General features: G+C 44.6%; 2 protein-coding genes across 2 annotated transcripts; both read right to left on the bottom strand.

Moving 5' to 3' along the window:
• Positions 1 to 2,423: 2,423 nt before the first annotated feature.
• On the bottom strand, positions 2,424 to 4,514 carry LOC127753511 (L-type lectin-domain containing receptor kinase SIT2-like). Its single transcript, XM_052278998.1, has one exon. The coding sequence runs from the start codon at positions 4,512 to 4,514 to the stop codon at positions 2,490 to 2,492; it is 2,025 nt and encodes a 674-aa protein (XP_052134958.1). The 3' UTR covers positions 2,424 to 2,489.
• Positions 4,515 to 8,697: 4,183 nt separating this feature from the next.
• On the bottom strand, positions 8,698 to 12,457 carry LOC127752871 (mitogen-activated protein kinase 6). The gene is made up of 7 exons (XM_052278310.1): positions 12,135 to 12,457; positions 11,736 to 11,865; positions 10,572 to 10,709; positions 10,058 to 10,390; positions 9,658 to 9,841; positions 9,404 to 9,584; positions 8,698 to 8,969 (listed from the first exon to the last, which is right to left on the bottom strand). Exons 1-6 carry the CDS (start codon positions 12,305 to 12,307, stop codon positions 9,412 to 9,414), a joined length of 1,131 nt encoding a protein of 376 aa, XP_052134270.1. The 5' UTR covers positions 12,308 to 12,457; the 3' UTR covers positions 8,698 to 8,969; positions 9,404 to 9,411.
• Between the last annotated feature and the right edge of the window lie 903 nt (positions 12,458 to 13,360).

Genomic DNA, 13,360 nt, shown 5'->3' with positions numbered 1-13,360 from the left:
TGCTAGCGATGTTACAATATACTTCTGATCTCTTTCTCTTATCGCCCATGTGTACTATCAGTGATCTAATTATAAGACGGCTTGGAATATGAACGAACCAGATTGGATGTTAGTTTCTTTTGTTTTATGTGTACACACTGCTTTACTATTCTTAATTTGATCACTCGTGCAAAACATCATCTGGTACAAATGATGGACTGATTATGTGACGGTGTCACATGGACCGACAAGCAAGAGTGATGACACAAAGTGCTTAAATAAATACAATTCGATCAAGCAAGAATATTGCTATCTAATAGTACAAAGTACCAACATTAATCATCGGTGGGAGTGGCCAGGGAGAAGTTTGTATAGTATCTGTTGACAACAATTTAGCATTATATCAAATTTAGGCTAAGTCTAAATAAGAACCAGAGCCATCACACAAAGATTGTTGGTCTGACTGCAGGTAATAGGGCGGTCGGATTGGATAATGAATTGCGATATGACTGGCAAACTCTAAGTCCGAGTCCAATTTGGCTCTTTTCGTGTTCCCTTGATTAGAGGCATGCGTTTCTCGAGTTCTAATGCATTTCTACGCCTAATATGACATGGATATACTCTTTGTTTTATAAGACCATCCCTCCTATATTTATATATATATAGAGGGTCAGGATTGATTGAAACAGTACCCAATTGACAAAATCAATGTATAGTTTTACCTTTTTTTATCGCTTTATATTTTACCCTTTCAATCTTTTGGTGTTCATCATCTTTTATCCTTACAGCGTTAGATGATACTATAGCGGACATGCTGAGCCTAAGGTAAATTGGCGTGCATGCGCTCAGTGCCTCTTCAAGGCATGCGTGTTAGCGCGAACAACCTTATTAGTATTGAATAAACTATCATATATTTATGTCAATTTTAATTTAGCACTAACCTGTGTGATAGAGTGAAAGACATTTCTTATGGATCTCAATTATAGTCCTTGATGAGTTCGAGAAAAAGTTGAAGCCAAGGGTTGAATTAGGGATGAAAACGGAGCGGATAGTTTCCGTCCGCTCCGGAGAAAAACGGATACGGATACCTTTCGGATCGGATATTTCTCAGATAATTCGGATACGGATACGAATACGGATATTTTCTCCCGGATACGGATACGGATATGGTATCGGGGTTTCCGTCGAATACGGATAGTAATTCGGATATCCGGTGAATAGTGCTATTCGGATATCCGCAGAAGCCATAAGACATACCCCATTTCTTTATAACTCTATAACCTTCAAGATACTTTTTTAGATTTTAATAGTAGTTTATCTCTTAACACTAGTCCACACTCTTAATATTATTTAAATTTTAAAAAAATATTTATAAATTATACTATATTTTATATAAAAGGAGCTAATTATATATGTTGATATTTGTTTCTATTAGAAGTTGAGTTGGTTTTCGTGTTCCGAGAAAAATTTGTTTCCGTATTTGTGTCCGATCATATTCGATTCTTATTCGTATTCGAGATAATCCGTATTTGTTTCCGTATTCGAGCTATCCGTATTCGTTTCCGTATCCGGTAAAAAATATGAAAACGAATATGGTATGAGCATTATCCGTCCGTATCCGATCCGTTTTCATCCCTAGGTTGAATGCATTTGAGGCCCTGATCGAATGTACTGAAATGGGTGGATAAAATTTTGGATTAAAGTGGTACGCTTTTCAAAATGCCAAACGGTACGTTTCGTGCGAAAACTTTTCTATATGAAAGTTGTTCTAAAATATCAGATTAATCCATTTGTCAAGTTGTTAATAATAAAACTTAATTAATCACACGTTATTACCACCTCGTTTTGCGTGAAACACTTAATTTTCATCTTCACCTTCAGGAGATTCAAACACCACATAAGTTTCAGTGTCAGATTCCAAATTTCCAATAGAACTTTTTACTCAAGTGCTACTATTCTCCATCATAATGTACCGGACAAGGATTCGGTGCAGTCATACTAGGGACTGCAAGTTTGGCAGTTGGGATCGTTTTTCATCATTGGATCAAGGCAATCAACTGTCCAAACAGACGTTACGGTGGTTTTAAACAGTAACGGCTACAGTAAGGCTACAAGAACAAGCTTCGTATTCAGGGAAGGAAATTGCTTTGCGTACGATGAAATTTGTGCGATTTTAGTACTCCTACGATCCTACCATGCATGTTTTCTTGATTGGGTGGAAACATGTTGGACCCCACGTTTGCAGCACACGCCAGTATAGATGGCCAAAGGGTCCGCCCGGCCCAGGCACGGCCCACCAGCTGTCGGGCCGTGCCGTGCCGGGCCTTTTGGCCTTGGGCCTTTTGGCCATCTATACACGCCAGTGACTATGAAGTATCGTAGTCTGATCGTATGAAATTTTATCAAACGTATATAGCAATGCTCATATCCCAATGTAGTAGGCATACAGATACAGTACATATCTCTTCAACTGGCCAGAGCAACTTGAGGCTGATGTTCAGCAGAGCTGTTCACCGGCCACCGTTCAGCGAGCCGACGGACATTGTCGCGCACGACGACCATGTCAGCGACGTCAACGACCCGAAGTCGATGGAATCGACGTCGGAGAAGACGAGCACGGCCTCCTCCGGTACGTCCTCCTCGCCGTCCAGGTACTGGCAGACCTGCCTCATGCTCGGCCGCGCCTCCGGCCTCGCCTGGCTGCACGCGAGGCCGAGCCAGAGCACCAACCTCGCCTCCTCCTTGTCGTAGCGCCCGTCGAGCCTCTCGTCGACGGCGTGCACCAGCTCGCCCCTGGCGCCGTGCTCCCGGACCCAGCGCAGCAGGTTGACGCCGGTGGCCGGGTCGATGGGGCGGCGCCCGCACGCCGCCTCGAGGAGCAGCGCGCCGTAGGCGAACACGTCGGTGGCCGTGGTGGCCTTGCCCGTCACGGTGAGCTCCGGCGCCATGTAGCCCAGCGTCCCGACCACGCGCGTCGTGGCCGGGTCGCCGCCGTGCTCGTAGAGCCGCGCGAGGCCGAAGTCGCCGAGCCGCGCGGCGCTCGCGTCGGCGCCGAGCAGCACGTTGCTGGCCTTCACGTCGCGGTGCACCACCACCTGCTCCCACTCCTCGTGCAGGTACACCAGCCCGGACGCCACGCCCCTGAGTATCCTCACCCGCTGCTCCCACGTCAGCGCCGTCGCCGTCGCCGTCGCCGGTGCGCCGCCGAACAGGAGCGCGTCGAGGCTGCCATTGGGCATGAACTCGTAGACCAGGAGGAGGTCATGCCCGCGCTTGCACCACCCGCGGAGCTCGACCAGGTTGCGGTGCCGCATGCGCCCGAGGCTGGCCACCTCGGCGACGAACTCGCGCATCCCCTGCCTCCCGTTGCTCGAGATCCTCTTCACGGCCACCACGTCGCCGGATCGCCGGAGCACGCCCCTGTACACCTCGCCGAATCCGCCGGCGCCGAGGAGCTCGCTGTTCTTGAACCCCTTCGTCGCCATGTAGAGCTCTCTGTACGGGAGCCTGTGCGGGTGGTCAAGCTCCCACTCCTCGAGCGTGTCGGCGAGCGCCGCCCGCCGCCGCAGCCAGAGCGCGACGCCGATCGCCGCCACGATCACTGTGACCGTGGCAGCGCAGGTCAGAGCAACGATCTTGACGACGACGGACGCGGAAGGCGGCGGCGCCGGCTTCTTTGGGACGCTCGGCAACCGAGAGAGATCGATCGGCCGCGCGGCGCCGCCGCCGGTCCGGAAGCTCCATGCGAGGACGTAGTGCGAGCTCGCGAGCTTCCCCGTCGACGAAGAGAAGCCGACGTACATTTCCTGCTTGAAGATCGGCAGGAGGTCGACGGCGTGCGATATGAGCGGCCGGCGAGGCCGTGTCGGCACCGTCGACGCCACCGGAGCGATGGTGACGTTGAGGATCTTGGCGCTGCCGTCGTAGTCTACCCATGCCTGAATCGGCTGCGCGCTCTCCAACGTCAAGTTCCTCTTGCCGCCGCCGCCGTCGGTGAAGTAGGCGGCCGGCTCCGACACGTTCGACACGAGGCTGTTTAGGTCGACGCCAACGTGGTTGCCGTTCGTCTCGTTCAGGAGCCCGTTCGCCTGCACAGTGTCGAACTCGACGGCGAACACGTGGTTGGAGGGGTCACCCATGTTGCTCTTCCCGAGGAGGCCAAGATACTGCTCGGCGGTTGCGCCGGGGAGCACCTTGGAGGCGGCGACAACGAAAGCCAAGCCATGGCCGCCGACGCTGCCGTTGGTGACGATGTCGAAGACGAAGGCCGTGCTGAAGGAGACGACGGCGGCGTCGCTCACCATCTGCACCGGGGAGTCGAAGAACGCGTGGCCCATGATATTGTTGCTGTCGTTGGTGAGCTGCAGCGCGCCGCCGCGCAGGACGGTGGCCGAGCCGTCTAGGCTCAGGTTGGCGGCGTTGCGGAAGCCGTTGTAGATGAAATCGACGTCGGCGGAAGAGAGGAGGAGGCAGTGAGCGAGGATGGAGAGCACGGCGGCGAGGTGGCGAAGCGCTGCAATGGACGCCGGAGACATGGAAGAAACTAAACTGTAGTGCGTAGGGTGTAGTTCGACAGCTGCTGTAATTGAGAACTGGGATCTGTTCATGCAGTGCAGTGCAGTGATAAATAGACGTCACTACGTCAGGCTGATGAATCTTGTGGATTTGGATCCTCTGTTTAGGTAGACCAAGTCACCGGTGAACAGTAGCAAATGTAAACACCACTAACAAAAAGTGATCGAAAGTGAAATTTACTTTGATATATCATCAGTGGCGAAGCCAGGATTTAAAGATTGGGGGTGCCATCTACGAGACGTGGTAACTCACTTAAGGTTCGGTGAACAGTGATATTGTAGCGTTGATGTATGATCGCTAACTCGACATCATACATGTTATAGCGATTAGCTACAAGAGAGAATGAGAACCCATTGATCATAATTTGCCAATTTAAAATTCAGTAATATTTTTAATATATAGATGATTAAACAGTTTGTTCCATGATTTTAATTGAAGTCTTGCAATCATTTTTAAAATGGTAAATCAGTTAACTAAGTCATTTCATAAGTCTTATATATATAGCTAGGCAGTTGTCCTATATAGTTAGTTTCATCCGCAACTAATAATGTAATTAATTGCTACATTATAAGGGCTAATTATCCTTGGGAGAAGAGAGGGGAGGGGAGGTCACAAAGGGGTTAGGGGGGGGGGGGGGTGTTGGCCCTCCCTGGCCCCTACGGTGGCTTCGCCACTGTATATCATGTCGATGTAACATATTTACCAATATCGCGACTATAAAGGCCTTGTTTAGTTGGGAAAATTTTTAGATTTGGTTGTCACATCGGATATACGGACACATATTTGAAGTATTAAACGTAGTCTAATAACAAAACAAATTACAGATTCTGCCAGTAAACTGCGAAACGAATTTATTAAGCTTAATTAATCCGTCATTAGCAAATATTTACTTAGCACCATATTGTCAAACCATGGCGCAATTAGGTTTAAAAGATTCGTCTTGCAATTTACACACAATCTGTGTACTTGATTTTTTTCCCTACATTTAATATTTCATACATGTGTCCAAACATTCGATATGACTGTGTGAAGATTTTTGTTTTGGAAAGTAAATAGGGCCTAAGTATAACAAAGATGTAAAGTCTTAAGGGCTAGCACCACAAGTTAGTAGGCTAATAGGCTTAATTCATTCATACGGAAGTCCCTCTTTTATCATTGATATAAAAAGTCCTTTTCTTATCTAGCTATTTTTTTTAGCGTAGCGTAATATATGTGTAACCAGTTTAGACCTGTCTAAACTAGTTAGAATGAACAATGTCTTGTTGTTTATGTGCACTGTAGCATGTGATATCTTCTATTATTTCTTCAATTGGGTGGCTAAGATTACCCCCAAAGTTATAAGTCATGAATCCATCTACAGTGATATGGAATAGCAATAGATCATCTTCACTATTTAGAAGATGACAAGGTGAACGACTTGAACGGTTGACCCTTAATTTGTGGTTGGGAAAACTTTGGATTATACTCGCGGAGTTCTGCTTGAAATACATGAATTCTTTTTATTATAAGTTTCCAATAAAGAAAAGAATTTCTTGCGGCAAATATCAGATCAATGTCTTGAAATGAAAAATTACTATATGGCCTGTCCGCTTCCCATTCTGCCCTGTTTTCTCTTCTTTCTTGACAATAACTTCAGGAAAGAGCGTATAGCTCTGCGCCTCTGCCTCCCCTTCCTTTGGCACCACCTTATCCTAGGATCCACCGTTCAACCACTGCCTAAAATGTAACCGATGCTGAAATAGTGTAGAAGAAAGAACATGCAATTGTCCACAATTTTTTGTTATGTTGTTTTCATGCAGTGGTGGAGCCAAGAATTGATCACGCCTAGGGCTGAGTAGGGCTGAATTGATGTGTTCTTAGCAAATCTCTTTATATCTTCAGTTTGCACAGTTTTTTGCATAGGATTTTAATGGGAATTTGGTCCTAAGCCTAGGGCTCAAGCCCTAATTGCCCCACCCTTGGCTCCGCAAATTTCATGGTAAACTGAGGGATCTTGTTCGGTCACTTCCAATTACGAATACAAGAACCAGAAGACAATTGTTTGGACTTACTTCCTCCGTCCCAAAAAAAAACCAACCTCATAATACAACGAATCTAGATATACTCTATGTACAGACTCGTTGTACTAGGATATGTCCCATCCTAATATTAAGTTTGCTTTTTTTAAGGACGAGAAAGTACTATATAAATAAATAGTAGTCTAAGTAAATAGAAGGACAGTCCGTGTTAGAACAGCTTGCCTCTCTGTCCGAAGACAAACAAGAGCAGGAAGAGACCACTTATTAAAATCTCAATCAATTTCAATTATCATGAAGAACCAATGGCGAACAAACTACTCCCTCCGTCGCATAAAAACCTAGTACCGGATTTAACACATCCTAAGACTACTTATAAGCATTTTTAGCATAGTGACAAGTCAAATATTTTCAACTTTAACTATTAATAGCAAAAAATAAAAAAAGATCAATCATGTAAAATTGATGTTACTAAAATTATCATTAAACAAACTATCATAATATGTAACTCTTTTTATTTAAAACATCTTATTTTTATAGATATTGTTGGTCAAACTAGTATCTTAGAGAGCATGTCTTAGCCTCCCTTAGCGGGAACCAAACTCAGCAACAGGGCTCCCTAAACCGGGGATTCATCGAAACAAACAAGCAGCAAACAGCTTTCAAAGGGAAGGGAGATAGATTGTGCCTTTCTTTCATTTATTATTTTTCTTTTCTGCGAGGTAGGGGGCCTTGAGAGTCCAAAAATACTTATATTTTGGAACGGAGGGAGTATTAGAATATGTCATGTCCAATGTTAGATTGGTTTTTTATGGGACAAAAAGAGTACTGGATGTGGTGGTTGTTGATTGATGATAGAACCCATGCTGCATCATATGCTAGCAAGGATCCCAACTGCCAAACTTGTAGTCCCTACTATGGGGGTGTTTAGATCTAGGGATATAAAGTTTTAGCTTGTCGCATCGGATATTATATAGAGGAGAAAAATTTGAAAATATACTTTATTTTTTCATATTTTGCGTTTAGATACCTGGCTGTGATTAATTTACAAAAATATACCCAATCCGCGAAACGGATGCGCGAGAGCGAGGACGAACCGCAGACTAGGGATGCGGGAGCGGAACGCGAGCCGGTCGCGCGGAACCAGGATGCGCGACCGAGCCGGTCCCGCATGACTGGACTGCGGGACCGAGTTGGTACCATGGCGCCGATGCGCGGGAGTGATGGAGCCCTTGGGATCGCGAGCAGGCACGGCGGTACCGCAGAACGGCGGCACGGGACCGGTGCTGTCCTGCGGTTCCAACACGCGGAACCGAGCAGGTCCCGTGGTCCTTCCCTTTCCGTGTGTTGTTTGAGCTGTGTTCTTCCCTCAATTTTTCCAACTCATCCACGAGCACGCTTTTTAAACTGCTAAATGATGTAATTTTTTGTAAAAAGTTTCTATACGAAAGTTATTTAAAAAAATCATATTAATCCACTTTTGAAAAAATAACTAATACTTAATTAATCATGTGCTAATGGCCTGCTCCGTTTTCCGTGCATAGGAGATTGGATCCAATTCGGGAACCTAGATGTGGGCGGCATGTGGGAGCGCCGGTCCCGCACATCCAGCATGCGGGAGCGTTGCGCTCACCCGTCCTGCGGGACCGGCGCGGTACCGCATCCTCGGCCTGCGGGACCGGCTCGGTCACGCTTCCTGGTTCCGCACGACCGGCTCAGGTTCCACTCCTTCATCCCCAGTCTGCGGTTCGTCCTCGCTCCCGCGCAACCGTTCCGCGGATTGGGTATATTTTTGCAAATTAATCACAACCAGCTATATAAACGCACAATATGAAAAAATAAAGTATATTTTCAAATTTCTTTCTTATAAAGAGTATCTACTATGGGGGTGTTTAGATCCAGAGGTGTAAATTTTAGCGTGTCCCTACTGGGGGTGTTTAGATTCAAAGGTGTAAAGTTTTGACGTGTCCCTACTGCACCGGATCCTTGTCCATGCCTACTACATTGGGACAGCCTAGTAGCACTGTACCAATGAGCAGAATCAGTGTTAACTTAAGATATTAATCCGAAATGGAAATAACATGGATGGGATAATATCAGAGAGAAGATGTCAACTCAGATATACACGGGCAGTTCAAGCCATTGTGAAGACAATTACAGGCTTAGATACATAAGAACAGTTATGCAATCAACCGGTATAATACAGGCCCAAGTTCAGGCTATCTGATAAGGAATACAAATGTTGTTTCTTTAGACAGGCCTTAAGAAAAATTGTCACTATAACAATAATCCATGCTCATTCGCCCAACAAGTGGGCATAAAATTAATAGATGCACAAAGCAAGGGGATTTGGCTTTTCTAGAGCTACCGATCTTCAGATGCCAGCATTGATAAATTGCTCTGCACTCAAGGCAAAAGAAATGCAAAAGGTTAGAGATTAAATGAGGAATTTCATTTTCGAAATGTGCAGGTATGGCAAATTAGCATTTGAATTCTTCAAAGCAGATCTTAACAGGGAGGTAACATTCAAAATGGTGAAGTGAGCATATTGACTGTTGAGAATTATCAGAAAACATGAAATTTGTGGCAAAAAGGTATAGAATAGTTTTGTCTCATAAACTTGAGTTATGAACAGAATTTTATGCAATGGTATATTACGAGTATAAAATCGCAGTGGAATAGGCATTTGTTTGGCTTTAAAAGAACATTCATTCTCCCAGGGTCTAAATTAGTCAATCTGGAAAACTATCCATATGAAGTCTTCAAAAAATCTCTGCAGGATGCTAGAATTAGCCATCTACAATATTTTAGATCATTGGTTCTCTAGAACGAACCTGAGCTCTTAGTAGGGAGGATCCGGATTAAATGCCAAGGATTCCCTCCAGATGAGTTCTTTTATATGTTCTTCAGTAAAGGATGGTTGCTCAAAATCAAAGCTGAAAGGTGCTGGGCAGGTGGGTTCTTCATTGATGTCATGAAGAGAAGCCAAGTATGGGTGATGAAGAGCCTCATCAACTGCATGGAAAAATAATGTTCAATTTACAGTAAAGGCAACAAAAGTGGAGTAGTTGGTGTAAAGTCAATGTACCAGTTATCCGTCTGCTTGGGTCAAACACCAGCATTTTCTCTAACAGATCGACTGCACCAGCAGACATGTTGCGGAAGCGCAAGCGGAAGTCCTGCCTTGGGTACTGTGGTAGCTGTTTCATGTATCTTCTTGCATTATCACTCCGAAGAAACCCTAGGCTTGAGTCATCTGGCGACCCTATCAGCTTTTGAAGAGAAAAGGGTCTGATTAATATTGATACCACTTGGGTTACAGGGATACATTTTAGAAAAGCAAAGAAAACAGAAAAAAAATGGACCCAAAAAAAAACACATTTACATATTCAGAGTTCAAGTAATGTATCTCTTATTCAAGTACAAATAAAAAATTACGTTTATGCAGACATTAAAAGTATGCAAGCAATGAACCGGACAAGCCTTACCTCAGTGATCAATTTTAGTTGCTGAATGTAATCCCTTCCAGGAAACAGGGGTTGACGAGTCACAATTTCACCAAGTATGCATCCAACTGACCAGACATCAATAGCAGCAGTATACTGCGAGCAGTTCAACAGCAGCTCTGGTGCTCGATACCAACGAGTGACCACATACTCTGTCATGAGGTCAGTCTCCGTAGTGGTTCTTGCAAGCCCAAAATCAGCAATCTTGAGATCACAATTTGCATTAAGGAACAAATTGCTTGGCTTCAGATCACGGTGCAAGACATTTGCCGAGTGCACATATTTTAGCCCTCGTAGCAACTGGTACAGGAAGTACTGCAATGCAAAACATGTCACTTGTGATTATTAAACCAGATAAACAAGAGAATGTTAAGCTGAAATATGGATAGGATGAAGAAAACATATAGCGACCAAAGGAACAAGGTGCATGGAAATCTCTGTCTAGATTTTCTGCAAGCAAAATGTTTCAGCAAAGCACAAGCTGGAAGCAACAAACCTGGCAGTGGTCATCAGTCAATGGTTGATTTGAGCGTATGATCTGATGGAGATCAGTATCCATCAACTCAGAAACAATGTAAACATCATTAAAGTTGTCTCTTCTTGGGGGGCGAATTATGTCCTTTATGGCAATAATCTGTGATCCAGTGTTAAAATCACCATCAGACTATATGATATAAATGTGTGAGTCAAAAATGTATCACACGCTCTTGATCGCCCAACAAAAAAAAAAAAGGAAATAACAGAAAGTGAAAACCACATTCCAGTTTGTATGTTTAAATAAAGCAAACAAAACTACCTATAGAGATAGGAACCTAATAAACATATGGTGTCAGCTGAGCCCAAGGTTACTCCTTATGTACAACATCCTGGCTTGGATCTGGCACTACTATGACTTAGTAATGAAACAACTAAAGATGAAGTATTCCACTTGTAGCATAGCAGTTCTTTGTAAGTATAAGAGTGTTGACATCCCCTACGGCCCACATGAGTGCAAGGTTGTTAAATCGTAAAGTCGAGTTGAGTCATCCCTCTGCTGACTTGCCCGACTAGTTGTGGCTAGTTAGGACTATTGTTCTGGTTGACTGGTCTATTAGACCATTACAACATATATATACCGATTGCCTCTACTATTAATCTGTTTGCCTCTCCTCTCTGTTTCACTCATTAACAATGGGCCCGATGCACCAGGCCTCCCAAGCGAGGCCCAATTTGCTCAATAGTGGCTCATTGATGCTGCCCTTACTCCATAGCATCTTCTGCTGCCAACAAGTCAAGTCATGCCCCTTGGATGACTTGTCGACTAGTCCAACTAGTCACACAACTTGATAGCAGAGTATGAGTGAAGCAATGAGTGGAATATAAGGGATAGGATGATCTTTCAGTGGAGTACAATTAATCTATCATAACCAATAATAGCAATTAGTAATGCACTCTTTACAAGTAAGTAAGTAACTACAGAAAGGTCTAAAGTGTTGCTGCCGCTTTTCTAACAAATTATGGAATATGGTGTTTGCACTCGAAAAATGTCCTTAGGAAAGGTGAGTTACCAATGTAAACTAAATGTAAATCACACCCAATAAATTACCTAATAGTGGTAAGGCCAAGTTCGATCAATAATCACTAGGAATGTCGAAAACCAATTTAAACAAACAGCTCTTACATTCTCGTGGTCCATGTGGCGAAGCAGCTTGATTTCTCTCAGTGTCCGCTTGGCATCGATATGGTTGTCGAATGCATTGCCAATCTTCTTGATGGCAACTTCCTCGCCGTTCTCCGAGTTAACAGCCGCGCTACAAATAGGAAAAACAAAATTACTACTACAATATAATCACATCTACTCAAGCAGTCAAACCATAACATTTTTGGGCCGCCGTGACCCATTTCCCCCACACATCCTTATGCCTAAAACACAACATCCGGCGCCAAATCTACGCGATGTGTCACGAACACATAAACGCCCTCGCGAATTTTCGAACAAAAATAGCAACTCGGATTCGCTATTAATTAGTAAACCCACACGCATAACTCGGGAGGGGAGGGGAGGGCGAGGCAAACGCACCAGACAATGCCGTAGGCGCCCCGGCCGATGGGGCGGATGGGAGGGGCGTACTTGGAGGAGACCTCGAAGAAGTTCCCGTACACGTTGTACAGCACGTAGCGGCCCCCGTGCGTCCCCATCCCCTTGATCTGCGCGCCGCCGCCGCCGCCCGCGCCGCCGGAGGAGGAATCCATGGCCGCCGCCGCTCGCGGGGAGGACGAGGTGGAGGGGGAGGGGAGGAGGCGTAGGGTTTGGCTCTTGGTCGCCGCGACTAGTCGTTGATGGGAGTAGGAGGAGGAGGAGGAGGAGGAGGACTATGGTGGGAGAAGCTTCCCCCTCTTTTTGACTCGGGCGGCGACCGCGGAATGGGGATCGGAGCGAGGCGGAGGCGGCGACGGACGGTGTTGCGGCCTTGCGGGAAAGGGATGCGGGTGCGGGTCAATCAAAGGGTGATCACACCCAAACACAACCAGGTTTGCAATTTCGGTTTTTTTATTTATGTTGGGGCGTCAAAATATCTTTGAAAATTTCGGATTTTTTTGGAACAATTTTTTCTTCTGAATTTTAAATATTTTTTTAAAAAGTTTTTTTAAATAAACTTCGGACAAAGTAGTGTCGGGCTGTGGGTGGGTGGGGGAATTGTAAACATGACATCGATCCGGTCGAGGTCCCAGGTCACCGGTATATTTTAAAAATAATTAGATTGAATATATTTGTATATACTTTCAAAATAAAAAAGACTTTAGTTAGAAAATGCGTAGACATCAACATGATGATAACGCGTAGACATCTAGAAATATGCGTTATCAAAATCAATCCATTCATCGACCTGGTGGAGATTTCGGGCCACCGACCCGATGTCGAATCCTCGAGCCGCCAGTTGAATGACACACTTTAAAAATATATTTAATGTATTTATATATATATATATATATATATATATATATATGTCTTAAGCAGACGTGTTTTAGCTATAAAACGTGTACACAAACCAAGAAATATGTAAATGTTAATTCAAAACCAATATCAAGTAATAAAAGTAGTTACAACTAATAGTTTAAGATAAATGGTACTACGAACTACAAAGTTAAAAATGTAATCAATATCAACATGGTGAAGGCATGAAGAATAAATTATTATTTCAAAAAGAAGGACAAAGGAAACGTATTTTAGGCTCAAACCGTTAGGAGAGCAACATATTGGTAACCATTATAACACATTTACATATTTTAGCCTCAAACTGTAGC

The sequence above is a fragment of the Oryza glaberrima genome, chromosome 10 (genome assembly GCF_000147395.1).
Source record: "Oryza glaberrima chromosome 10, OglaRS2, whole genome shotgun sequence".
Taxonomy (NCBI): Eukaryota; Viridiplantae; Streptophyta; class Magnoliopsida; order Poales; family Poaceae; genus Oryza; species Oryza glaberrima.
The sequence above is the reverse complement of the archived record's forward strand: the minus strand, read 5'-3'. Positions and strand labels throughout refer to the sequence as shown.

Bases quoted from the DNA above. Each gene is read 5' to 3' on its own strand.
- LOC127753511 (XM_052278998.1), bottom strand. From the start codon at position 4,514: ATGTCTCCGGCGTCCATTGCAGCGCTTCGCCACCTCGCCGCCGTGCTC.
- LOC127752871 (XM_052278310.1), bottom strand. From the start codon at position 12,307: ATGGATTCCTCCTCCGGCGGCGCGGGCGGCGGCGGCGGCGCGCAGATC. The intron at 11,866-12,134 runs GTGCGTTTGCCT...TCCTATTTGTAG, and splicing joins GGCGCCTACGGCATTGTCTG to CGCGGCTGTTAACTCGGAGA. The intron at 10,391-10,571 runs GTTTGTTGCTTC...TTTGCATTGCAG, and splicing joins TGACTGATGACCACTGCCAG to TACTTCCTGTACCAGTTGCT.